Source organism: Jaculus jaculus, chromosome 1 (assembly GCF_020740685.1).
Source record: "Jaculus jaculus isolate mJacJac1 chromosome 1, mJacJac1.mat.Y.cur, whole genome shotgun sequence".
Lineage (NCBI taxonomy): Eukaryota > Metazoa > Chordata > Mammalia > Rodentia > Dipodidae > Jaculus > Jaculus jaculus.
In genome coordinates, this window is record NC_059102.1 from 164,119,549 (window position 1) to 164,145,534 (window position 25,986).

Sequence of the window (25,986 nt, forward strand, 5' to 3'; positions counted from 1 at the left end):
GCTCTCTTGGGTGACATCTAAATCTTGAAACCAAGTCGGAGTCCAGGCTAGCAGGGCTGGCTGCTCTGCTTCAGGGCGGTGTAGCGCGGCTGGACCCCAGGGACCACCAGGCCCTTATCTCTAATGTGGTAATTGGGAGCTGCAGCCCAGCTGGCCGCTGGACTTCCACACTCTGCAAACCGTGTGGTGGCTCCCCAAGGGGGGGGGGGGGCTGTCACTAGTTCTTATTTGGGTCAGTCCTTTTGAGCAGCTACTGTGTGGCCGGCCTGGGGCCAGGCGGCTCAGGGACCTGGCAGGGCACTTAGGGCGGGACGGCGCGATCACCAGGGAACCAAGAAGCTTTGCACTGGGACTAAGCCGGGCGCAGAGCTCTCAGTTCCAAGATTTATTGGTGTCCCTATATCCCAGGCTAGTACTGTGTTGGGTGTACAGTTGAATTGCGCCACAGGCAGCTCGTTGAAGCTTCCTGGAACTGGGGAGCTCCCTCCCATAGAGAAGTCTGTAGTGAGGTTAGATCTGCTGTTCAAAAGGTGAGGCCAGAGCTGGAACTGTCTGCCTAAGCAGAAGGGCTTCTGGGGACTCAGGTAACAACTGATGTTTGGAGGTTAGCTTGTGTTTGAGGACTCTGAACACAAATAGATTGTTGGTAAGTGGAAGCCAGTCAGTCCAGAAAATAGGAGTCTGCTGCTCAGGGGTCTGGCCAAGGAATGGGAGATTTGGGGCAGGACAAGGTCTGACAGCAGTAGCAAGGGCCCACAGAAGAGGTGCTAGCCCTGGGAAGGGGCAGGCCATCCAGTTTCTCTAGCCTTCCCACCCCATCTGTTTGCCTGAGGCTGCAGCAAAAACAAAGCAAAGAAAACACTTCATTGGCAGGAGATAAGCCCAGATAAGAGGCTGCCTTCCTCTGGAGGAGGGAACAGCCAGCCCCAGAGCGCCAGGAAGCTGGGAGAGGCCTTGAAGAGGTGCCAGCCTGCCCCTGCAGCAGGGCCTGACCCGCCTTGATGCCAGTTTTCTGCACTCCCGCTGGTCCCAGGCATGGAGTAGGTTCTCCAGGCTGGCGAAGACAGTCTGCCACAGAGTGAGGAGCGTCCAGTCCAGACCACCCTGACATCTCCACTTAGCTGTGGCCAGGCACACGTGGTTTCCATTTGGAGCCTCAGTTTCCTCATCTGCAAAACAGGCAGAACATCTCCCTCACAGAGATGAGAGGGCTGCAGGGTGTCCCAGGCCCTACATTGTCACTGTCAGCCTCCCTACTCTGAGGACAGAGTCATGGGCAGGACCCCTTCCCACTAATCTGAAAGCCCAGCCCCACCCACCTGCTCCATTCTAGGTCAACTTCCTGTGCAGGGCCCTCAGCAGCCCTGACAGAAGGTGCTGGGCACTTGGGTCTTATCAGGTAACAGAAAGGGAGACAGGAGGGCTGGAGAGATGACTTAGCAGTTAAGGCACTTGCCTGCAAAGCCAAAGGACCCAGGTTTGGGCTGGAGAAATGGCTTAGGAGTTAAGGCACTTGCCCGCAAAACCTAAGGACCCAGGTTCGATTCCCCAGTAACCACATAAAGCCAGATGCCCAAGCTGGCACATGCATCTAGAGTTTGTTTGCTGTGGCTAAAGGCCCTATCATGCCCATTTTCTCTCTTTATCTCTGTCTTTCTACTTGCAAATAAACTTACAAAAAAAAAAAAAAGAAAGAAAGAAAGAAAGGGGGACAGGAAAGGCTTCCTGAAGCAGGTCTGAGCCTTGGCAGGGAGAGGCTGGGAGACAGCCATGAGGTCAGGAAAGCAAGGACATGGGCCTGGGGAGGCCAGAGCTGCCTCTGACACTGAGAAAGGTCTCTCTTAGAGTACATGGGCAAGACAGTCAAGTTCTAACCTAGCAAGTCTTTGCAAGGGTCTGATCATGTGCTACCACATTATGGCTGAAGAAGAAATTGAGGGCCCAGAGGGAGCGGCAGCCCAGACCCAGGACCCATAGTCACCTCACCCAAACCACACTGCACACAGGGTCCCTGACATCCAGTTTTATTCATATAAAAAATCTCTAAAGAGTACTGGGTGACACGCCCACTTCCTAGGGCTCCAGATCTCCACCCAGTGCTCCCTGGGGAGTGGGTGAATGATGCCAATCTTGGGTGGATGTCATGGGGTATGACCCCCCAGTCCTTTCCTTAGGTCTGAGGTTAGAAGGTGGAGCTGGGGACTGATGGGGCCCGAGACATGAAGGAAGGGAGTTAGTGTAGGGCACTTGCCCCAGGTTTAAAAAAATAAAATTTCTAAAGATAAAAACTTTTTAAAAACCCTAAAGCATTATTAGTGTCTTCTACCCAGTGCCCAGCACCCACCCTGGCCCTGTGGCCACCTCCTGCTTATCCATCTCAGAGCTGGGTGTTTTCCTCTTGGTTCTCCAAGTCAGTGCTAGACAGGTGCCCAATGCTCCCGGGCGTGTGGCCATTGCTGGCACAGGCCACTAGGGGCCCGTCCCCCAGTCCCGCCGGCGACTCGCCCAGCAGGCACCGGCGAATCTCCTGTGGCAGCCTCGCCCGCTGCTCCTGACATTCTTGGGTCAGCTTGGCCAGCAGCTGCAGGAGGAGGATGGAAGGCTGGTATTCCATGGTGGTCTGGCTCCCCAGCTCCCTCCTGCCTACCTCTTCCAGGCCTCACCTTAGGCTCCTCTTCTGCCAGCTGCTGAACAACCTGCTGTTGACCAGCCACCAGACGGTCCTGCCGCTGCTTCTGGGCTTCCTCCAGCTTTGAGGAAGGGCAAGGAAGGTTCAGCAGGGGGAAGGCAGGGCCCTGGGGCTCTAGCTGGCCATGGTGGTGGGAAGGAGGGGGTAAGGTGATCAAGCCCAAGGACTTTAAGGCTTTAGATATGATGTAGGGCACTGGGGGCTGTTGGCCGGGGGCGGGGGGAGGAAAAGGCACCGGGAGCCCTTCAGAGGCAACATGACACCACAGCAGGCTCAGGTGCTGGGTTTCTGATCAGTGAGAAAGGGAGAGAGGCCGAGGGATCACGCCCACAGGCTTCGCTCACCCGTCTGATGGAGTTGACTGACTCAGTGATGTGCCGCCGATTGATCTCGGTCAGTTCTCTGCAGAGGTAAGAGAAGATGGCTCAATGTCAGGGATTCCACCCTGCCTCTCCAGCACCCAAATGGCTCCGGGCCCCAACACCCTTACGCCTCCTTCTTATGCTTCTCTCTAGTCTTGGCCTCTGAGATACTGTTGTGGCGCTTCCGGTCCAGGATCTTCTGCAGCTCCTTCTTCTCCCTGGGGCGGGAAGGAAGGGCAGAGCAGGGCAGGGCAGGGTCAGAGGCAGGCTGGGGAGTCCCCACCTCACTCATACCAGAACCTTTGCCTTTACCTCTCATTCATCTCCTTCAGCCTCTTCAACTGAGTGGCATGTGCATCCAAGACAACCTCGCGGAGCCGTTGCTGAGCCTGAGGACACAGGCAGCCAGTGGGTGACACAGGGCTGATGACAGGTCCACCCAAAAGGCTGCTCTCCTTGGCCACAACCATATACCCCGTCACCTGTCTCAGGTGTTCCAGCTTCTGCTCGGCCTCTACATCTGCCTGGGCTTCCCTCAGCTCCAGCAGGCTCTGAACCTGCCTGTTTTGGAAGTCTCTATACCATGTCACATCCTCTGCCTCCTCCTTTATGTCCACATCTGTGGCCCTGCCCCTGTGAGAGAACCTTCTGAGTGATGCAGGGCAGGGCCCATGCCAGCAGGTAATGGCAGATACCACCCAGCTAGATCTGCTGTGCAAATTAAAACCACATTAAAAAAAAATGTTGGATATGGTGGCACAAGTGTTTAATCACAGCACTTGGGAGTCAGAAATGGGAGGATCACTGTGAGTTCAAGGCCAGCCTGGGACAAAAGAGTGAGTTCCAGGAAGGCTTGGGCTAGTGTGAGACCCTACCTTGAAACACACACACACACACACACACACACACACACACACACACACACACGGCTGGGTGTGGTAATGCATGCCTTTAATCCCAGCACTCTTAGGAAGCCAAGATAAGAGGATCTCTGTGAGTTCAAGGCCAGCCTGGGACTAAAGAATGAGTTCCATGTCAGCCTGGATTAGAGCAAGACCCTACCTCAAAAAAACAAAAAAACAAAAAAACAAAAAAAAAGGAAAGGAAAGGAGCTGTGTGTGGTGGCACATGCCTGCAATCCCTTCCTTGTGAGGAAGGGTCAGGAAGATCTCTGGAGGCTCAGTGACCAGCCAGTCTAGCCTAATTGGTGAGCTCCCTGCCAATGAGCAACTCTGTCTCAAAAAAGGTGGACAGTACCTGAAAAACAGTACTCAAGGTTGTTTTCTGATGTGTGCGTGTGCACATACACAGACACACACACACACACACACACACACACACACACACGAGAGGTGTCACTCCCAGAGGGAAAGAGTGTGGATCCACAGTAAGGACACAGGGCACTCACGGGACACTGGGTGAGGGCCGGCACCTGCCCTCAGCCCTGGCCTGGGTCAGGCTGTCCAATAAGCGGCGGGTGAGGGCCACAGCCTTGCGCTGATGCTTCTTATGCAAATCCCGCAGGTCTCGCTCCTGCCGTCTCTGGAGTTTCACCAGAGCCTTGTGACTTCGAAACTCCTCCAGCGAGGTGGGCATCACCTCTGCGAGGCACAATAACGGGGGCTGGGTGATGGATGGGGCAAAGCAGATGTCCTCCAGGTGGCCCCACCCCAGATCAGACCCACTCCTACCTGACAGGATGCTGGCGATCAGATCATCTCGCTGCCCTGGAGAGCAGAGACCTAGTGAGAAGCCGGAGGGCCAGGGCCAGGGGACTCCCCTCAGTCCACCCCTATCACATGCTGCCCCTTACCTGGGCTACTGAGGGAGGTGCTAGTGGGCGAGGTAGCAGAGCCTGGGGGACGGCGGGGAGGGGTGTCCACTGGGCTAGGTGTGGGGTTTTGGGAGAGCTGTGGTCCTGGCTGTTGAGACTGGGTCTCTTGGCACATCTCTGGGTTGGCTTGAGCCTGTGAGGGAGAGAGCAGAGTGTTCTTTCCAGAAAGGCTGCTCTCTTCATCTTTCTGAGCCTTTTGATCTCCCAGGTACCCCATGTTCCTGCCACCTTCTCAGCCTGCTGGGCTGCTGGATTCCTCTGATATAAGCTGTCTGAACATCTGCAGAAGAATTAAAATGTACAACTGGTCAGGAAAACTGTGCACCAGGCTTGCTGTATTTACTCAACAACTCCCAGATAGTTCTGGAAAGGCCTGGACCAGCCCCGAGTCTTCCTTCTGTCTCTCCTCACCCTTGCCTAGTTGCTCATCCCTCTCTTCTCCTCCCTCCTCATCTCCTGATTAAATCAGCAAAGGAAACAAGCACCAAGTGGGCACCAGCCTCTGCTGCTAACAGCTCCTTGCAGTCCTAATTGCAGTCATCTCCTCCCCTGGCCGCCACAGGCCCCATGGGGACTGGGTCAGGACATGTGGCTAAACCTCTGCTCCTGATACTTCCCCACCAAAGCCACTGCCTCCTCATGGCTTCCACAGCCTCCAACTATCCCAGTGTAGCTAGGAACCCTGTACCCCAAGTATTGACCCCATCGGCACTAGAAAAATCCCAGACCAGGTCTGACCCAAAGCCTGTCCAATGCAAACAGGTGCAGTCTCTTTTCTTAAGATTCCACAGAAGGGTTCAAACTGTCTATCAGTGGTAGAGCACTTGCCTGTCACGTAGAATGCCCTGGGATCCATCCCAAACATTGCAAAGTAAAAAACAAAACAAAAAAAAGCCCCACAGCCAATAAGTCTGCTGCAAGCCACCCGAAGTTCCTGCACAGTGCAATGTGTTAAAACTGCCCAGCATGTGAGGGCCAATAATGAGCTGGAAGCTCACCCAGGCTGTTTGGAATAAAGCCATCTCCTCAGTGTCCCACCTCTGAAGGGCATGGCAACGAGCCAAGGAAGTGGCCAACTTCACACCAGGCTTGGTAGCAGGCTGGTGCTTAATAAGCATTATATTTTATTTTTTTTTTATTTGCATGTGCATGTGTGTGGATGAGCACATGAGTGACTTTTGCCCATGCGCACAAATGCTAGATGCCTGCACCACTTTTTGGTTTACATGGGTAGCTTGGGAACTGAACCCAGGCCTGCAGGTTTTACAAGCAAATGTCTTTAACCACTGAGCCATCATTCTAGCCTCTTAACAAGAATTTGATTTCTGTTTTGAATGAGACACAACAATCCAGAAAGGGGGGTGGAGCAAGATCACCAGGCATGGGTCAGGCTAGTGAGGTGCAAAGCTGGCATCTGTAATAAGGCACCAATAGCCTGGCTTGGGCTGAGGAGTCCAAGTGCTGGGCTGTGAGGAGGGCAGTAATCCACGGTGGGTATCCATTGGCTCCAGGGTCAAGACAGGCCCAGCTGTGCCCACCTGTACTGGCACCTGCTTACCTCGCTTTCCCCAATGAGGGCAGCCAGCTGTTTGGCACGCTGGTCCATCAGGTTGACATGCTTGATGGGGTTGATCAAGGCCTCGGCATAGTCTGGGGAAGCAGAGAAGAGGTCTTCAGACCAAATCCTGGGCTATAGCCTCCTGGGTGGTCAGAGGTGGGCTACAGAGCCTGCCCCTGGGACTGTTTACCCCCTGAACTGAACCACCAGGTCCAGCCACATCCACACCTAGGTGATGGCCTCCTAGGTCTGACCCTTGACCACTGCCCCAGCTCACCTTGATGGTCATCAGGGATATAGTCGGAGGCTTCAGTGTAGATGAGCAGAGCTGGCAAGCACAGTGGTTGGTTGGCCTCATTTCGCAGGCAGATGTAGTGGTACCCTGGTTGGGGAGGAGGGCAAGGTCGGCTGCGCCTGGCCAATGTTCCATGCCACCCTAGTGCTGCCAAAAGCCCATGGCCTCACCTGAGCGGATTGCAGAAACAGGCAGGATGCGGTGCCCAACAAATCTGCCGCCCTCCTCAAAGGCTGCGATGCGAAGCGAAGCCAGTGTGGGCAGCACCACCTGAAGGCCCAGACAGCTGAGCCAGGGCCACTGTGTCATGGCCATCAAGGCCTCATCCTCAGAGCAGAGACTCAACAAGCTGACCAATGCTGAGCATGGGTCACCATCCCCACACCTAAGGCTCAGACCAGTAATGACCAGGGACCATCAAGCCCTAAGCCAAGAGCGCACACAGCCAGAAGCCCTCAGGGCCATCACGGGACTGGCTAGGTCATGTCACGGCCTGCTTAGCAGCTACAGTGAGCCGTGCATGTGAAACTCAGGACACACTTTATCCATGTCTGGAGCAGAGGCTCTAACCATGTGAGACCATGGAGGTGGATACCAGCTTGAGGCTGTGTTCTGAAACAATGCTTCCTGCCTGGTAATGGGACATGGCATGTAAGCTCCCCACGGAGTAGGAGGGATAGGGGGATGCCCAGAAACAGAACACCCTGCATCCCCCTACTCCTCATCTCCTGTCACCCACAAGAGGGCAGGGAACCCAACACTGACCCTGGGATATGCAGGGCCTGGGTGATTCAAGTGACTTCTTGATCCCTCTGTTGCCATTAAGGTACATGGACCCTGTTTCTCCAAGAGCCCTTACAGGTCTGGGTGGGTCTGCTCACCACAGCATAGGCTCACCTTGGGGAAGTCAAAGGGCTCCTCGTCCCACACAGGGTTGAATGAGTTGCCCTGTGACGTCCGTGTGCGGTATTTGCGCCTTGTGTCAACCGGGAGACCGAACATATCCACCTCCACATAGATGCCCACCTTCCTGTCAGACAGGAACTGCCCCGAGATCACCTGAGGCAGGAGGAGGGCCAAGAGGGGTAAGGCAGCTGCTGAGCCTTACTCTCAGGACAACCCAGGGCTGAGCCCTCCCCAGCCCCACCTTGACCCGCAAAGCATTAGCCACGATGCCATCCACGATGACCTCGGTGAAAGGGTCGAAGGACTTGTCTGGTCGCCGCATGAACTCAGGCTTGAGCAGGTACCCACTGTGCCCATTGTACTCAAACACACCTGCGTTGAGCTGCATTGGAACATCTGAGGGCAAAACAGGCAGGGCAAGTGTCAGCCAGCTGACCCAGTGAAGTCAGGGGTCACTGGGGCTCAGGTAGAGTTTAAGGTCGGGAGCAGGCTCAAATGGCTTTGGAGGTCCAGATTCAGAGCAACCAGACAGGTAAGGGGTTTGGAGTTAGCTAAGGTCAGGGCTCAGGGCAAAGTCAACATTCAGTTTCAAGGATGTGGAATTATTAGGTAAGGTCAGAAGTCAGTAGATGTGCTCAAGGGTCAAGGGGCCAGGGCTCACCCAGGGTCTGGAAGTTGAGTGCAACAAGCTGGCAGCCCACATTCCAGAAGAGCTGGGGCATGTAGTTGGAGGAGTCTACACGGGTGCCCTTGGGGTAGATGCGGCTGAGTTGCTGTTTGTTGTATCTGAGATCAGCGGTCAGGGCCATACGGGAACCAGTGCCTGCCCTCTGCAGCCTCTGACTAGGGTACCAGCCCTATGCTGCTAGAATTCTACCCCTTGCAAAGCCACCTCAACTGACCACAGCCTCCAGCCTCTGCTTCTTGGCCTACTCAGGCCTTTGTACAGGTGAGTCTCAGTAGGGTCAGGTAAGATCCTGAGGCTCCTGTGTACCCACCCAGCTCCATCCCATACCCATCACTCGGGGAGGATACTCCACAAACTCCATGGGACTCTTCGTCAGCTGTTCCATGGCCTTGGTCTCCACAAAGGACGACATCTCAAAACACTTGTTCCTTTCTGGGAGTAGTGAAGGAAAAGTGTCACATCTGGCAGGACCAAGTGGGGCCAGCTCCCATACTCACCCAGCCCCACTCACTTCGAGCAGCCTCGAAGGACTTGAACTTGACAGGCTCAATGTAGTTGACAAGTGTTGACATCTCCTCAGTAGCATTGACCTCACTGCTGGCAGTGCCCTGTGGCCCCCAAGCCCAGAATTAGTAGCGCCAGATGTTCCTCTATGTGCACCCCCCATGAAAGGGGCACTGGCCCCTTCCTCACACCTGAGGTCATACTTCCCAGTGGTCTTCTGCAAAGAACCCAGCACTCAACACCTTGCTATCCCATCTCAGCTGCTTTTTCCTTTTATATTTTTTTTTTTTTTTTTGAGGAGGTAGGATCTCATTCTGGCCCAGGCTGACCTGGAATTCACTATGTAGTCTCAGGCTGGCCTCAAACTCACAGCACTCCTCCTACCTCTGCCTTGTGAGTGCTGGGATGAAAGGCATGTGCCACCATTCAGCTGCTTTGATACAGACCTCTTGCTGCCTTGCCCATACCCTCCTCTACTCAAATCTGCACCCTGACAATAGTGAAACTGCCCTTTTGTTACCCCCCACTTCCCATGACTTTCCTTCATCTTGCACTGGTCTCTTTGCTCCTGTGCTCTGACCCTGCCACAGAGCCCTGAAATATCTACTCCCACTTTCTCAGGTATGCCTGCCCCTTTCCAGGTCAGATGCCTATTCCCCCCAGTTCTGCAGTTAACTATTGCATGCTATTTACCGAAGATCCCGCACACAGAACAAGCTCCAGGATGGCAAGTGCCCAGCACCATGACCGACACCTAGCAAGCACTCAGCAACCCTCCCACTGCCCACCTATGAGCCTGACCTCATCCGTGGTGGGCTTTTTGGGATCTGTTGTTTCCTCTTCTTCCTCATCTTCCTCTTCATCTTCACGGTCAGCAGGTCCAAGAATGTCAGGGCCCCGGTTCAGGCCCTCCTCGCCTAGAGACTTTTGGGGCTCCAGGCTGGGTTTCTCAAGCCCCACCTCCTCTCCATTGCTCAGGCCTGGGCAGCTATCAGAGCTGGGAGACCCTGCACAGAGGCCGGATTCAGAGGTCAGGACCAGTGATGCGAGGGAAGCCGGAGGATTAAGGTCTGTGTGTATGGAGGCAACTTAACAGGGAGGTCAAGGGACACTCCTAGGGGAACGTGCCTTGAGGAGAGAGCTGAGGTCAGAGGTTGGATGGCATTAAAGCCAGGGGTAGTTCAGAGGGTGACAGGTCAGAACGACATGCCACAGGGAGGCAGGTAAGGTGTCTCGGATGGATGAGAGGTCAGGAACTAGAAGAGCCTGTGCATCTAAGTACATAGTGACAGGGAAAGGGTGCAGGTCAGAGACAGCCAGAACCATACCCAAGGGGGAGACATCTGTTAGGGTGTCAGGTGACCAGGGACCTCAAAATAGGGACAGGACAGCTGGGTGTGGAGGCACATGCCCTTTAATCCCAGCACTCGGGAGGCAGAGGTAGGAGGATTGCTGTGAGTTCAAGGCTATCATAAGACTACATAGTGAATTCCAGGTCGGCCTGGGCTAATGGGAGATCCTACCTCAAAAAACCAAAAAAAAAAAAAAAAGTAGGGGGACAGGGCAAAGGTCAGCTAAAATTATAACTTACTGAATAGGTAGGATCAGAGTAGGGTCACAGAATGCATATCAGGGGCCTAAGGGTCACAGCCAAAGGATGGGAAGGGGTTCACTGAGGTTAGCAGTAAGAAGCCAGAGCATTACCCCAGCTGGGGCAGGAGGTGGGAGGGAGGCAGAGGTCAAGGGGTTCAGACCAATGCCACTGGGTAGCGCTCGGGCATGAGACAGGACTAAGATTCCCACTCAGCTGAGAGGTGGTGAGAAGAGAGGGGAGAGGGAAAGTTAGGGTCCGGATCAGGGCCATACCGAGCTGGGGCGAGGAAGGCTCGGTGGGAGCTGAGCTCTCACTCAGGGCAGAGTTGCTTTGCTCCAGCGGCCGCTTGCGCACCGAGCTGTCAGAGGCACCTGCGCTGGGCCGGTGCCGCTTCTTGTTCTTCACCAGGATGCGGCCCATCAAGTCCTGTGGACTGGGCAGGGGGACGCCCGGGGCCAGCTGGGCGGCAGGGACAGGTCAGGACCTATTCAAGCAAGTGGCCTTCACCCACATGTGCCCTACCTCGGGTCCAAACCCCCATACCGGATACTTGTCCAGTGGGTCAATGAGCAACGCATCCCCAAAGATGGAGCGGCAGTACTCAGCCATCTTGGCCTGCTGCTTCGCCCTGTGGGGAGAAGATTGGAGGTTCCTGGAGGCGGAGCTGAGGCAGGACAGGTCAGTGGCCCACAGGTAGGTGGACGCCCCCAAGGTCTGAGCATGATGGAAGGGCTGTGTTTGGGTCCATATGGGGTCTCCCCATCAGATGCTGTCATATTAGGGATTCCCCAGGATAGGTCCACTCACGAGTCCACATGGTTCTCAAAGGATAGGATGACGGGGTAGGGTGAGGTCTTAAAAGCAGTCTCAGCGATGGCCTCAAGCACATCACGCAGTGGCACCTCGGTGGTCATGGTGAAGCCGTGGGTAATGAAGGGCTCTTCCTCAGGTGGCCGCCCTTTCCACACATCCAGCTCCACGCAGCGGCAGCCCCACAGCAGCGCTTGGCGGTACATCTCCACCGATGAAGTCCCAGCCAGCTGTCCCGCTGTGAGCGAGACATTGTCACCCATGCTTGCCAGTGCGCCTGGCTCCCTTGCAGCCTACTCTAAGCAGCATGAGCCCATACTGGGCCCACAGAGGTCCCTGCTCAGCTCACTCCAGCCATGGCCCGCTCTGGCCAGCCCATCACTTCCTCACTCACTGTAGAGCCAACACTACCTCCCCCAGAAGCCCCTGGGTCAGGGTGTGTGTCCTGGCCCCCCATCCCCACAACCGTTGGTGTCTACCTGTGGTGGCCACAGAACAGGCATCCCACAATGCTTATGTTCTCTCATACAAACACCTTCCAGTCACTGCCCCACCAGCTGAACTATGGGAGTCCCCCCAACACTGGACCTTACCACTGCCTACATGTCTATCCTGCCATCCACCTCTGCGCTGCAACGGCCTCACTACCTCCTGCCTGAAGGGCCATGGGCCCCTCCCTGCCTCCAGTCAATTTCTACAGAGCACCTGACATCTGCCCTGGCAAAATGCCAGGTCACAGCTCTGCCCCTGCTTCAGGTCCTCTGAATAGCCTTGTTTGTGCTCACAGTTGGTGCGGAAGCCTTCTAGGCCCAAGGCTGGCCCTGCTTCCCCTCCTGACCTTCCTCCTCTGTGTAGCTGCCCACAGTCCATGCCCCACCTATCTCCCTGGCTTCCTTTCTCGTTCCCTTTGGGACCTCACAGATGCCAGGCAAGTATTCTGCCACTGAACTACTCCCCCAGCCCGTTCTACATCTAAAAGCCACCAAGTGGCCTTATACTCAGGCCTGCACAGGCAGCTCCTCCACACCCCAGTTGCTATGGCCTCAGCCGCTCCCTAGGGATACTTCAAGACACCCATCTACAGAGTATGCTCCACAGAGACGCAGGCTCCAGGGAAAGCTGGCTATTCTCTGCCACCTTCCCAGTATTGGCCCATGAATGTGACAGTCAAAAGATCTGTACCCCAAAAGGGGAGTAAGGCAGTATAAGGGAAGAGGGCACGGGCGCCTCTGCACCCTATTCCTTCTTGCTTACCAGTGAGGTAGGTGTTGTGAGAAGAGCTGATGAAGTAGGAGCTCAGTGGCTGTGTCATGTCCATGCTCAGATCCAGGGCCTCCAAGGGCAGAATGCCATTCTCCTCCCCTCCCAGGTACCGGCTGAAGCCCTCCATAGACATCTGGTCTGGGGTGAGGAGTCGGCAGGTCAGCAGGCCCGGCCTTTCTCACCCACCCTGTGCCCCAAGCTGCGCTGCCATGGGCCGCCCCATGCTCACCGCGCTCCAGGAACTGCTGGTTAGGCTCATACTTCTCAATGAGCTGCCGGGCCTGTGAAGGCCGCAGGGGTGGGTACAGCACTTCATTGAGTCTTGGGTCCCTCTGCTTCTGGTTGATGAAGTCCATGAGCTGCTCTAACGTCAGGTACGGCTTGCCCTTGGCACCTCTGGAGGGGGCCAGAAGCCGGACCAGACTGCAGCCTCAGCCCCCACCCATGCCAAGCCTTCACCCTGGGAGAGGGAGTGGGAAGGCCTGCACCTGGCTCTGACAACCACAGAATGGGACTCTGGGTCTCAGTCTCCCTGTCCACTCTCCAGTCCACTTGATTTGGCCTCAGTATTCCCAAGGGAAGCTCAACGTTCAGCCCACCACCCTGTGCTCCCAGACTTCAGCTCCAGCCTATGTGCTGTGTAGGCTCAGGCAGGTCCCACATGTCTCAGCCTCGTCTGAGGTTCTCATCCTCAGAGTGACCTGATTAAGCCATCCCTGGCAAAGAGTTGACATAGAGCTATCCTTAGCAGAGCTCTGAAAACCACATGGGTACCTCTTGGGCAAGTCCCCCTCTCACTCCAACACCTCAAGACCTGCCCACTAAGCAGAGGACAGACAGGGGAGCCCCACCCTGCTTACATCTCCAGCAGAATTTTGTCAATGTCTGGCCGCAGACACAGCTTGTTCAAGAATCGCTCAAAGATTTCCAAGGAAAATTCATCAGGCCGGATAGACTCACTCTGGGAGTGAAGAGTTTGGGGTGAGAACATGGGACGGCCAGTGCCAGAGGAGTGGGCACCCACTGTGACATGACACCCCACCCTACTCTACACACCCGGTTGAAGTTGAGACCACAGGACTCCAGGGCGGTCTCTACCCGCTTCTTGTCTGCTGAGAACATCTTCAAAATGCTGATGCAAGGGGGAGGGGGCAAGGTCAGTGGGAGGGACAAAGGTCATCAGGGTCAGGGCAGGACGGGGATGGTGAGGGAAAAGAGGTGCTTACTTCTTGACTGGGATCCGCCCATCCTGGTTCACCTGCAGCTTCAGCTTTGTGTATCTGTGGAGGCAGGTACAAGGGTCAGCACTCTGAGACTGGCCACAGGCACCCCCAGTCTTCCCCAGGGTGGCTTGGAGCTCACGCTTTACGCAGGAAGGTGTTCCGGGAGGCATTCTGGGCCAAGATGTTCATAGCCAGCTTGAACAATTCCTCTGACCAGACCTGGGGAGGTCAGTACACAGGACAAAAGTTGAGGGGGACAGAGGAGTTGGCCTAGCCACAGCCTACACTTAGAACAGGGTCTGGTGAACAAAAACAGAACAAAGCTGGGTATGGTGGCTAATGCTGGTAATCTCAGCATGTGAGAGACTAAGGCAGTATGACTGTCATGAGTTCAAGGACAGTCTGGGCTAGGTGAGTTACAGGGAGGCATCAGCTATCTCCTGGGTTGTCCCTTGGCCCCAGCCCACCTTGACTGTGTCATCTTGGACAGCCATGAAGTTCAGGAATGTGGTGTTTACTGGGTCTGGCCCAGCCACTACTGTCATCAGCTTCTCCTCCATCCGGGCATCAGGGCCTCCAAAGCCCAGCACTTCCCGAATCTTGGGGTCCTGTAAAGTGAAAGCCAAGGGCGAGGAGGAGTATCCTGTCCCCCGCAGCCTTATCCCCTCAGTCTTGGGTCACTTCCCTCACCTTGGGCAGGCGGGCATAACGACCTGTCCGAGTGTCCCTGATGGAACTGATGTCCAGTGTGTCCACCTCCTGGAGAAACCAGAGCCAAGGTGGGTAGGTCTGAGAAGCTACAGTAATGGGGGGGAGGCGGGGAGGGGAGAGGGGAGGAGGGGGGAGGGCTTAAGCTCCCCACCGAAGCTGGGGAGTGGCTACCCCCATCAGGATCCCCAGCCTCCATCCCCGCCCATAGCATTTCCTGTCTGGAGAGGCATGGGAAAGGTCAGCCAGTGGCTGGGCCCCACCCCCAGATCAAGAGGTCTGGGCTGGGGTCTCCAGCAGGAGTCTATCCTAGAGCAAGCAACACCAGCACCAGCCTCACCATGTTGGGTCCTGTCCAGTATAAGAAGAAGCCATTGGGGTCCACACGCAGGGTCACCAGGTTCCGACTGGAGGCCTCCTGAAGACAGCACAGGAGGCCAGGGTCAGCGAGTGAGGGCAGCAGCAAGCTCAGTGCCTGGACCTCCTCTAGCTTTCGACACCAGTAAGCCAAGAGGAAGACTTATCTGTGGTTCTCAAATCAAAGCCAAGGTCATCTGCAGTTTGGCCTCAACACCCCTCACAGCTGTAAGTTTGTCCTAAGACTCAAAGGGCCACTAGCTAACCTGTCCCAATTCAATGTTTCCTGTGCTCAGACTAGATATCCAATTTGGGGAGAGGGCATTCTTTCTTTCCCTCTATACCCATGAATTCCACATCACCTGCTGGAGAGGCTTCCCTGGCCCTATTCAGACCTCAGTTTTTCCAGAAAGCCTAAAAGCTCTGTGATACAGGAACCCCCAGATCCACTGCCCCTTACGTGAACACTCTACTGTTTTTGTTTGGTTTTGGTTCTCTTTTATTGAGGTGGGTTTTCATATATCCCAAGCTAGCTTCAAACCTGCTGTGTAGCAGAAGATGACCTTGGACTTATGATCCGTCTGCCTCCACATCCCAAGGACTGAGATTACTGGCATAGGCTATCATACCCAGTGTACTCAATGCTAGGGATGGAACTCAAGACCCTATGCATTCTAGGTAACCGCCTGACTGGGCAACATCCTCAGCACCAGAATGCTTACAGGATGAAAGCAGAGGGTCTGGAAGTCTAGTCCTAAAACCTCCCTGGGTCTCTTGGAGCCCCACAATGGGCTATCTTTCAATCTCAAAATTACATGCCACTCTGAGGATCCTTGCAGCCTCTGGGCTCACCCCATCTTATAGAAGAGTACCCTCAGAGGGATGAGACAGGGACTCTGTCTTCTCCCAACAGCCTTGTGACTGGTGAGGAGGGCAGGTAAGAGGGCATGTGCCCCATTTTTGATGAGGACCTAGTCCCCAACATATGCCCAGGGCCATCACATGAAACTCAGTAACAGCAGCCTGCAGGAGGATGTCAAGAGTTTAAACTTCATCAGGGCTGAAGTGGCCATGGAGCCACAGGAAGAATTCCTCTCCACCCAGAAGACCCCATTCCCAAACTGCTCCTCAGTCTGGCAGACAACTGTATCACCGAATATACAATGGCTCATAGTTCTGTGGCGCCAACTGTGTGCCAGCTAACTGTAGTTCTATGTATGCAATGAATATCAACAAGCCCCCTTCAGCCTCTCCACAGCCCTTTAAGGGATGTACTGCAGTCTATCCTACTTCACACAGAAGCCAGGATTTGCAGGCAATGCAATTTGCAAAGTCCTGTGACCTGGGAAGCATGGTGCTAAGGCCTCTGCAAGACTCCCGGATCCTAGCCTCAGCCACAACCTCACAGTGGGGCCTGCCTTAAGCCTTCTCCTTCCAGACCTCAGTTTCCTCTTTGGAGAATGGGAATTACACAGCCCCACCCAGCGCAGGGTTTGCTTACAAAGAACAGCAATCTGATCTGGGGACAAAGGGGGAAAGTGGCTCTCATACTTTTCGAAGACAGGGTCCTATTGTCCCAGCAGACACTGGCCCCAGGAGATTCCTAACCCTACCCTGGGGTTATTGAGTCTCTTCAATTGTGCCAAGAGAGGGAAGGTCTGTATTATTCCCAGAGCCCCCATGGACCTCTCTCAGGGGCCTGGTCTCCAAAGGCCATCCAGGGCTCTCCTCTCCAGCCCCAAAACCTAGTCAGCATCCCCACCCCACCCCCAAGCCCTCTCCCTGTTCCCACTTCCTTATTTGGGTTTATCACACTGATACAAAAAGGAGAAACTTTTCCCTTCAGGCTGGCTTGGTGGAAGGGTCTCCCGGGCCCCTTGGGGTGCCTGGGCACCCCAGGCCCAGCACACCTGCGGCTCAGGCCACGCCTCCAGCCCCTCCCCCCCGGCTCCCACGCCCGCCCCACCCAGCCGGAAAGAAACCCAGCGTCTTCCAGGCCTCTGGCCTGACTGGGAAGGAATAGCAAGAAGCTCTGGCTGCTGCCGGGTGGAGGCCTTGGGGAAGGAGTGGCCCAGGGGGCAGAGGAGGTGAAAAAAAACACGGTGGGATGTAGGATCAGCATGTGTGGAAGCTGCAGGTGGGCATCTGGGAGGTGCAAGAGGCAGGGCAGATCAAAAATAGGGGCCAGGATTTATTGGGGTTCAAAGTCCCGAAGAATAAGGAGTGGGGAGTAAAGTTCCCAGAGAAGGAGGAACTTGGGGGGCAAAGTCTCCAACAGAGGTGACTTGGTGCTCCCACCTGGGCAGATAGCTCACTGGCATATAGAAGCAGGGCAAAGGGGTGCCAACCAGAGGGCGAAAAGTGATGAATGGAAGAGGTCCGCTCAGGCTGGGCACTGTGAAGATAGGAATCTCAATGGCACCAACCCAGGATAAGGATGTCCTGAGCCGCCTGGGAGCCCAGTGCAGAGCGCAGGGGTCTGGAGACCAGACCAGAATGGAGGAACCAGAATTAGTGTGGTGAGGGAAGGGTGAGGAAAACCGAACAAAAAGCGGGGCAGGATTTATCGGGCTTCAAAGTCTCCGTGCTAAGGAAAGGAGAGTCCAATTTACCACAACTTGAGGGACTGGGGTGGGGGGACAAAGTCGTCAATGACCGAGGCGACAGGGGAACTCAAGTTTCCGGAGTGCAGAGAGGCTGGGATGGGGGGGTGCCATGGTCAGGAGAGGCTGACGTGGGGGGGGGGGTCCCAGACATCTGACCGAGCGTGGTGAAGGAGTGCCCGGATCTAGGCGGGGCAGGGGACAGCAGCACTTACCTCGTCCCATTTGATGAACTTACTCCCGCGCCGCAGGGTCTCCACGACGGTGGGCGGCTCCAGCTGCAGCGCGTGGACGCCGGGCCTGGCGCCCGCCATGGCCGGGCCCGGAGCGGCTCGGGGACCCACGGAGCCCCGACGGGAACCGACGGCGCCGCTTCGCTCCCCGCACGCTCGCGCGCGGCCCGCTTCGGCCCCGCGGCGTCAGCGCCCGCCCGCCAGCCAGTCTGTCCGGGACGGACCGGAGACTCCGCGCCCGGCCTCGGCCCCGCCCCCGGCCCGCCCCTCCGGGCGGTGCCGCCCCCTCCCACCGCGCCCGGCCCGCGGCGGCGCCCCCTGGCGGCCGGGGCGGCGGCGGCAGCCAGAATGAGGGGGATGGGGCAGGGGCTTGAACGAGACAAGTTGGGGGACTTTGTTGGCGAGCCCCCTAGGAACAGAGTCTTGGGTGTGTTTGGGGGTAAATGGAGAGAGCTTGGGGGCCGTGGGGTTTGTTGGGGTGCAGCTGGGAGGATGGGTGTTGAGAGCGCTGCTTGAGACCGTCCAGGGCCAGCCTGCTGAAGCTTCCGAGTAGCAAGGCTGAGACATTAAGGCTGAGGGGCGCAGAGCCTTCTTCCCATGCCTCTCCCTCTCCTGCAGCATTTGGCTAAGTGCAGGAAATAATCCCCCTCCCACACACAGTCTTACAATCCCACCCCACCCACTCCCGTGCCCTCACTTCCCCTCACCCCATCGTATTGAGCACGCCCCCCCACAACAAGGGAGCACTTAGCTGGCTAATGGGCCTCCCGCTGGCTGGCCCCCCTCCTCCGTCCCAAGCCTAGGGAGGCCAGGCGCCTGCCATCTCCTTTGAGGACCCGGGCGCGGGGGTCTGAGGACCAGACCAGGATTGAGGAACCGGGAGCTCTGGCGCAGCCCACTTCTTGTGCTGCTGACCCTATGATGAGGGCCTGTCTTTGCGAACCTCTTGGTTGAAAACTGCGAAGTGAAAGCTGCTTGTTTGCCCAGAGGGGCCAAGAGCCTCGTGGGTGTCCCCAGAGGAGGGGCTCTGCAGCACCTGGCCCACAGCAGGTGCCCTGAAATCTATGTTCCAGCAATGGGAGGAGCTGCAAGGGAAGGCAAGCACATGGACACTAGGCTGGGTGGGAGCTGCAGCCCCTCCCGCAGGGCTTGGCTGGGGGGGGCTCCTGCCTGGGGGCCCCTGTGGGAGCCCCCCCAATACAGAGGCGGCGGCAGCAGTAGGTTTAAAGTAGAACTCATCCAGAGGGGCCAGCCATGTCACCTAGAAACCCAGAAAGAGTTGGAGCTGGCTCTGGGGGAGGAGGGTCAGCCAAGGAGGAGCTTCCCTGCAGGCCCCTTTGCCCCAGGCTCTCAAACCTCAGGGGGAGTCCTGCCTGGCACTGGCTGTTCTCCAAACCCTCACCATGTTGGCAGCCAACTTAATGAGTCTCCTTGCCTTTGGCTGTGGCCCTATGCATTGGTGTGATTAAGATGTCCACTTGAGGCCCAGAGAGGGTAAGGGACTTGCCCAAGGTCACACAGCTTCATAGGAGAATGTCAGCCCTCTTTCTGATTTCCTGCCTTAATTGACTTGAAGAAATCAGAGGGGAGAGGGGAGAGAAGGACAGGAATGAAGCCTGTGAGTCTCCTTTTCTCTCATAACAATCACAAAGAAGTATCCCTCAGAGACACAAGGACCACCAACTTCACTGGGTGAACAGAGCTATGCAGGATGGAGGTTAGCCTGTGTACCCACAGGCCTGGGTTCAGATCCAGAGCTTGTGAGCAGCAGAAGATAACTCTGTGTCTAAATCCCCTTATCCAGAAGCTGGGGGCTGTCAGGATAAGCATGTGTGTGGGGGGGGAGAATGTCTCCTCTATTGACAGCAAGACAACAGGATGAAAGAAAAAAAAAAAAAAGACAACAGAATGAAAGGTTGTACATGCATCAGGGAGAAAGAAGGAATGACAGTTCCAAGACAGGGTACCCTCTGGCCAGCACCAAGGTTAGCAGAGCCTGGAGCCAGAGTTTGAGGTGAGGGAACCTGAACCTTGGATCTTGAGTAAAGAACTTTCACAGAAGCATCTAGAAGCAGCTCTTTGGAAAACAGGATGGTAGCTGCTTGCTGGGCCAGGGCCTCTTCCTCCTGTACCACGAGTCTCCTGAGGCCAGGCAGCCCCCCATTAGAGAGTTTCTTCTTCCTCAGCCACTTTCTTCCAGCCCTGGAAATGGTAATGGGGTTTCTCGGCATGCAGTAATGGTGAACGAAGGCAGCCCTTCCGGCCTCTACACTCGATTAAGGGAGCGGTCTTGGCCCACGGGACCCTCCCCAGGGCCTCTGCTGCAGGGAGGCGCTGCATGCAGCCTTAGCTGCACTCTGGTGAAGGGGGGGGCACAGCTCTGGGAGGGGTGGGGCTCTGATCTGGAGGCAACAGCCTGAGGCTGGATAAGAAGCCAGGCACACTTCTGTCATGGGGGGGTTGAAGGGTGAGCCATGGCAGGATGAAGGCTCTAGTCCCCTGAGCTCTAAGTCACAGACAGACCAATATCCTCAGCTTTCTGAAGGTGGCTGTGGGCAGATGAGGGACTTCCCCACTACCTCTCAGCCTCCTGGACAGAGCCAGGATTTGAACCCAGGCTTTGCACTCAAAGGCTAGAGTTCTGTGCAGGACAGCCCAGCCTCCAAGAAGGCTGCAGACAGCTCATCCAGCTGTGCCTCATTCTCAGCATGGGTGGTCACTGAGGAATCACCTCCAGGAATGGGAGGATGCCCTGGGGATGGTACAGGAGGTGAGCAAAGGGAAAGGAAGGATGTGCATGCTCTTGAGAGGGGCATAACACTTGGACTGGACTGAAGATCGCACTACCCCTGAGGGTATGAGGGTCAGAGAAGTTATCGCTCAGTATCAGCATCTTGGGGGAACAGCTGGGGGCTGGAGGCCTTCAGGGCCACAAACCTCAGTCTCAAGGTAGCTGTTGGGTACTAGGAGTCATTTGAGCATATCCCACTCTTTTAAAAAAAATTATTCATTTGAGAGAGAAAAAATGGATGCACCAGGCCCCCTAGCAACTGCAACCAAACTCCAGGCATATGCCCCACCTTGTACATCTGGCTTTACATGGTACTGGGGAATCAAACCAGGTCCTTAGGCTTTGAAGGCAAGCACCTTAACCGCTGAGCAATCTCTCCAGCCTGTGTATCCCATTCTTTAATCCATGTAACCCTAAGATACCTATCAATGCTGGGGTTCAAAAAGAGCTTCTCTGTGGGCTGGAGAGATGGCTTAGCAGTTAAGGCATTTGCCTGCAAAGCCAAAGGACCTAGGTTTGATTCCCCAGGACCTACATAAGACAGATGCACAAGGGGGCACATGCACCTGGAGTTCATTTGCAGTGGCTGGAGGCCCATTCTCTCCCCCACCCTTTTCAAAATCTCTGTCAAATAAATAATTTTTTTTTTAAATGAGCTTCTCTGTCCTGGTTGGGTAAGGTGGTATATATAGGAAATTTGGACCTGGTTCAAGTGACTCTCCTCTTAGGCCAGGCATAGAAAAGAGACCAGTCTCTCTGGATAGCAAGGTCCTACCTAGTCATCAGAGCAAGGGTCAGTCCTTCCCTGGCCCCACAGGGTAGTTGAAGGAAGGCTAAGGTCAGGAGATGGACTGAAGAGGGAGGGAACATTAGTTATCAGTGAGAAGTTCACCTCACACCTTACAATCACTATCTTCTGACTTCTCATTTTATTTTAATTAATTATTTATTTATTTGAGAGCGACAGACACAGAGAGAAAGACAGATAGAGGGAGAGAGAGAGAATGGGCGCGCCAGGGCTTCCAGCCTCTGCAAACGAACTCCAGACGCGTGCGCCCCCTTGTGCATATGGCTAACGTGGGACCTGGGGAACTGAGCCTCGAACCGGGGTCCTTAGGCTTCACAGGCAAGCGCTTAACCGCTAAGCCATCTCTCCAGCCCTCATTTTATTTTATTTTATTTTGATTTTTCGAGGTAGGGTTTCACTCTAGCCCAAGCTGACCACTGTGTAGTCTCAGGGTGGCCTTAAATGCACAGTGATCCTCCTACCTCTGCCTCCCAAATGCTGAGATTAAAGGCTTGCGTCACCACACCTGGCCCTCGGTTTATTTTCGTGTTAGGGTTTATGCCCAGGTTCTTGTACAAGCTAGGCAAATGCTCTACTACTGAGCTATATTACCAACTTTGTCTTCTCTTTGTGCCTTCTCTCCAATTATAAAGGAGGAGCCTAAAATCCTGGACCTGGGTTTGGATGCAATCCCAACTAGGAGTCCCTGGACCAATACCTGCTCTGAACCCCAACTGCTCAGCCGCTTCTACCAGTAGTATCCAGAGAAAGCATATCTATGTATAAAGGGCTATGACTTGTTGCCCTTGGGATCCTGAGACCCTCTTGGGGACTGCAGAGGGTAAGCCAGCCTGCAGCCATAGCAACACCCCAGGAGGTGCTGCACAGCCTGGTTGGAGGGGGCCTAGTAGCATCCCTGCGGCTGGCTGGCCTTGGAGGTGAGTCACACAGCCTAGGCTCAAAACCCCAGCACCCTTTTTATCTAGCCTGATGATTTAATCAACCTGTGTTGTCGCAAGTGGACTTTCCACGGATTTTCCTGTTTAATCTTTACCACAGCTTTCAGAGGAAGCCGTTCATTCTTTTACGGTCATTTGTTCAGCCAATAGGGTGGAGCCACCTGCCATAAGTCGGACAGTTCTAGGTGCTGCGATTCTGCAGGGTATTTTTCCTAACGTCTGTGGGTTTGACAAGAAACAGGCTGACCCAAGCCCCGGGCATCGCAAACAAGGTCCGCACGGATTTGGGCTACAGGAACTCAGGGTTCTAGATGTAGGAAGCAGACAATAAATAAATGAACGAGACCATTTAAAGATCAGACGATCAAAATGAGGGAATGGGATGCACGGACTCTTTAGGAAAGGTCTGAACCACCGAGGAGGTACTGAAGACTGAAGAGGAAGTGCACTGTCCCCGTGGTGGAACCGACCGGGTACCGGGCGAGGGGTCGGCAAACACGCTGGTTTCTGGGTCAGATGCTATTATTACCTTTTCTTTCTTTTTTTTTTTAATCATGCGTCTCGGCTCCTCCAAATGCCAGCTTTTTGCGCCAGAGTTTTCTCCTTTGCACAGGCTCAGGCTGCGGCGAGCCGAGAGCCGCACCCAGGACAACCCGCCCAGGGAGCGCGTCCCAAACAAGTTTGCGCTCGACGGCCAGCTCGGCGGAGGGCGGGAGCGGCCTCGTGGGGCCACCGTCAGGACTACATTTCCCACAATTCTGCACGCGCAGCCATCTTGGCCAGTGGGCGGTGGCTGCCTCGGGTCTACCCCTTGAAGTGGAGAGACTGACTTCTGCACACCCCCCACCAGGGGCCTCCCGCGTTGGGGCCTGAAGGTGGTGGGTCGGGACCAAGTAGGACGTCCGGGCACCTGGGTAGTTCCGGGAGCCCCATTCACTTGTGTGTCCGCGCAGAGAAACCCACTCGTCTCTGGCTGGTCCAGGGTCGCACGATCGAGACATCACTTTCTCGCACGTTCCTCAGCGCACCTGCGCCCTGCCCTGCACGTGGCGCCTACTCGGCTACGTTCCTAGGCGGCCTCTGTTCCAGCCTCAGTGACACAATGAGGCAGGATGACAAGAGGACTAGGGTCTTGGACGCACATCTCTTGGTACCAGGCATTTAGAAAGCCTGGCTCTGGGACCAAAAGGATAAAAATCAGGGCATGGTGGACAGCCAGGACGGGACCCTAGCCCACTATAGACTCTCCCCTGGTCCCTTTCCGGAGGCGGGGCGCGAGTGAGGGGCCTGAAGTGGGGCTGGCCCTTTAAGGGGGTGTGGTCGGGGGGGCGGAGGAAGAGCGCGAGACAGAGAAAGCGGCTTCGGCGGCGGCGGCTCGGGCGGCGGCCGCGGGGGACAAAGGGCGGGCGGATCGGTGGGGAGGGGGCGGGGCGCGGCCAACAGGCCCGGGGGCTCCGCATGCTGCAGCTCCCCCCGGTCGCCCCCGCCGCCGCCCTCGCCGCGGAGCCGCGCGGAGCGGAGCCCGGGAGCTAACCGGAGCCAGCGGCCCGGAGCCAGCCGGCGGGCGTCCGGGAGGCGGTGGCGCAGGGAGGGGCCCTACGCGCGCACGTGGCCCCGGCGGCCGCCATGGCGGACAGCGGCCCCGCAGGGGGCGCGGCGTTGGCCGCCCCGGCCCACGGACCGGGCAGTGGCGGCCCAGGGCCCCGCGTCTACTTTCAGAGCCCTCCCGGGGCCGCAGGCGAAGGCCAGGGGGGCGCGGACGACGAGGGCCCGGTGAGACGCCAAGGGAAGGTCACCGTCAAGTACGACCGTAAGGAGCTACGGAAGCGCCTCAACCTGGAGGAGTGGATCTTGGAACAGCTCACGCGCCTCTACGACTGCCAGGTGTGTCCCTTAGCCCGCGCCGACGCTCTAAAACCGGTCCTTGGGTCTGTCTGCCCGGGATCGACTCCGTGAGTTCGGCTGTCACCAGAGTCAGTGGGATCTCCGTTTCCCAACTCATCTCCGGTCTCCGCACTCCCCGCCCCCCAGTGTGTGCTCTTTCTCTCCTGACCTAAGTCGCTCCAGCTTTCTCCACTGCCTCGGACCCTACCTCCCTGTCCACTCCTCAGGCCAAGCCTGATGTCCCCCCGAAGCCTTGTGAACCAGCCTGGCAGGAGGCTAACCTGAGCTGGTAATGGAAGGTTAACTTGCCTAATCGCGCCAGCGTGGACGCTACTTAAAAGGCAGACTGGCCAGGCCGTCGAGAGTACCATAAAGGGGTCTAGTTTATTTTAGTGCGCTAGCCTGGATCTCCATCTTGGTGTGGGGGCACGTTAGCCTGCTCTCCGAGGTCTGGGTCCCCACCCCATGACTCCCTGCTTGCTCAGATGGTGACTCAGGCCCCCGGGGGTAGGGTGGAGGAGTGGTTTTGCCCCGTGCTGTCTACGGTGGCCTAGCCCTGGAATGCAGCTGGCTCCAAACTGTATAGCTCTTCCCTGGGGGGGGTGGGGGGGAGGGCTGGTGGGCACTCCTTCCCTCCCCCAAAGCATGGGCTCTTTGTTTCCCCTTTACCAGGGATAGATCCTTCCCCCTGACCCTTCACCCTTCACTTCCTCCTCCTTCCCAGGAAGCTGTGACAGGTGTTTGGGGGAGGGGGCTGTGATGAACTGGGACAGCTGGCCCCTCCAGTGCTCTGGTGAGCTGTGGACCCGGATGCTGGAGAGACACATCTGCTGGGTTCGCAGCCCAAGGTTCCTAGCTCTGGCTGTCTGGCGCCCCTGGTGCCCACTGGCAGGGACAGGAAACGCCCCCCCCCCCCCAATTGGGCAATTTGCCTTGGCACATGCTTGATCTGTTTTCCTTCGCAGAGCAGCTGTCGTCTGCTGAGCTGAGGGCTGGGCTAGTCCTGTGGGATAGGCAGGAGCCCCTTTCCACATCCTCTCCTGACTCAGGCCCCCTTCTGTCCCTCCTCCCCCACCCGTCCCAGGAAGAGGAAATCCCAGAGCTGGAGATTGATGTGGATGAGCTCCTGGACATGGAGAGCGATGATACCCGGGCTGCCAGGGTCAAGGTGAGCTGGGGTAGTCAGGTGAAGACTGCTCCTTGGGGAAGCAAGATGCCAGAGCTAGGCACTCTTCAGTCTCTCAACCAGTTTAGTGTCCTTGGGCCTCAGCTTCTGCCTCCAGAAAATAAGGCTGCTAGAAGTAATCTAGCTATGATTCCTGTGTTCACAGCTGGCCCCTGTTCCTTCGAAGTGGGTACAGGTGAAATGTAAGCCTCCATCCAAGAGAACTCATTATGTTCTTCTCCCTCTACCCCACTAGGAGCTGTTGGTTGACTGTTACAAACCCACTGAGGTAAGTACCCCTCACCCTGGGCAAAGGAGGGCCTAGATTGAAATCTGGGTGCCTCCTTAATGGCTACCTCCTGTCTAGGCCTTCATCTCTGGCCTGCTGGACAAGATCCGGGGCATGCAGAAGCTGAGCACACCCCAGAAGAAATAAGGGTCCTGACCCAGGTGACCGGTGTCTCCCACAGGACAATCGCTGCCCCCTGACCTCGTAGCAACAGCAATACTGGAGCACCCTGTGGCCAGGCCTGGTGCCATGAGCAGGGCTCCCCATGCCCCTGGCTTAGGGGCCTCTTCCCTTGCCCCCTCAGTTTTCCATTTTTGGGGTTTTTTATTGTTATTAAACTGATGGGACTTTTTGTGTTTTTATATTGACTCTGCAACACGGGCCCTTTAATAAATCTAGGAGGTGCCTTTGGAGCAGCTAATGGGCTTGGCTGGTCTTTGGGGAGGGGGCGCAACAACACAGTGCTCTACAACTACTGCCAGTC

At 56.1% G+C, this 25,986-nt stretch overlaps 2 protein-coding genes across 4 annotated transcripts; one reads left to right on the forward strand and one right to left on the reverse strand.

Annotated features, from left to right (window-relative positions):
• Positions 1-370: 370 nt before the first annotated feature.
• Plcb3 (phospholipase C beta 3) lies at positions 371-17,724 on the reverse strand. 3 transcript variants are annotated; one of them, XM_045154701.1, is made up of 32 exons: positions 17,610-17,724; positions 14,775-14,852; positions 14,417-14,485; positions 14,194-14,334; positions 13,866-13,945; positions 13,730-13,783; positions 13,560-13,635; positions 13,364-13,464; positions 12,733-12,899; positions 12,495-12,641; positions 11,238-11,478; positions 10,974-11,058; positions 10,703-10,889; positions 9,638-9,843; positions 8,844-8,940; positions 8,680-8,764; positions 8,306-8,430; positions 7,886-8,040; positions 7,636-7,797; positions 6,909-7,008; positions 6,721-6,825; positions 6,444-6,535; positions 4,865-5,018; positions 4,743-4,778; positions 4,460-4,652; positions 3,534-3,684; positions 3,364-3,440; positions 3,180-3,269; positions 3,034-3,091; positions 2,664-2,750; positions 2,362-2,581; positions 371-1,169 (listed from the first exon to the last, which is right to left on the reverse strand). In XM_045154701.1, the coding sequence occupies exons 1-31, from the start codon at positions 17,706-17,708 to the stop codon at positions 2,378-2,380; spliced, it is 3,702 nt and encodes a 1,233-aa protein (XP_045010636.1). In that variant the 5' UTR covers positions 17,709-17,724; the 3' UTR covers positions 371-1,169; positions 2,362-2,377. The 3 variants fall into 3 exon arrangements, with proteins under 3 accessions (XP_045010636.1, XP_045010631.1, XP_004656660.1); XM_045154696.1 differs by having other exon boundaries at positions 2,345-2,581; XM_004656603.2 differs by lacking the exon at positions 371-1,169 and having other exon boundaries at positions 2,009-2,581.
• A 5,898-nt stretch (positions 17,725-23,622) lies between these two features.
• On the forward strand, positions 23,623-25,923 carry Ppp1r14b (protein phosphatase 1 regulatory inhibitor subunit 14B). The gene is given in 6 exon segments (XM_045130488.1): positions 23,623-23,656; positions 23,659-23,765; positions 23,767-24,048; positions 25,133-25,216; positions 25,470-25,502; positions 25,581-25,923. Coding segments are annotated over 6 exon segments (609 nt in total). The 3' UTR covers positions 25,650-25,923.
• The last annotated feature ends 63 nt before the right edge of the window (positions 25,924-25,986 follow it).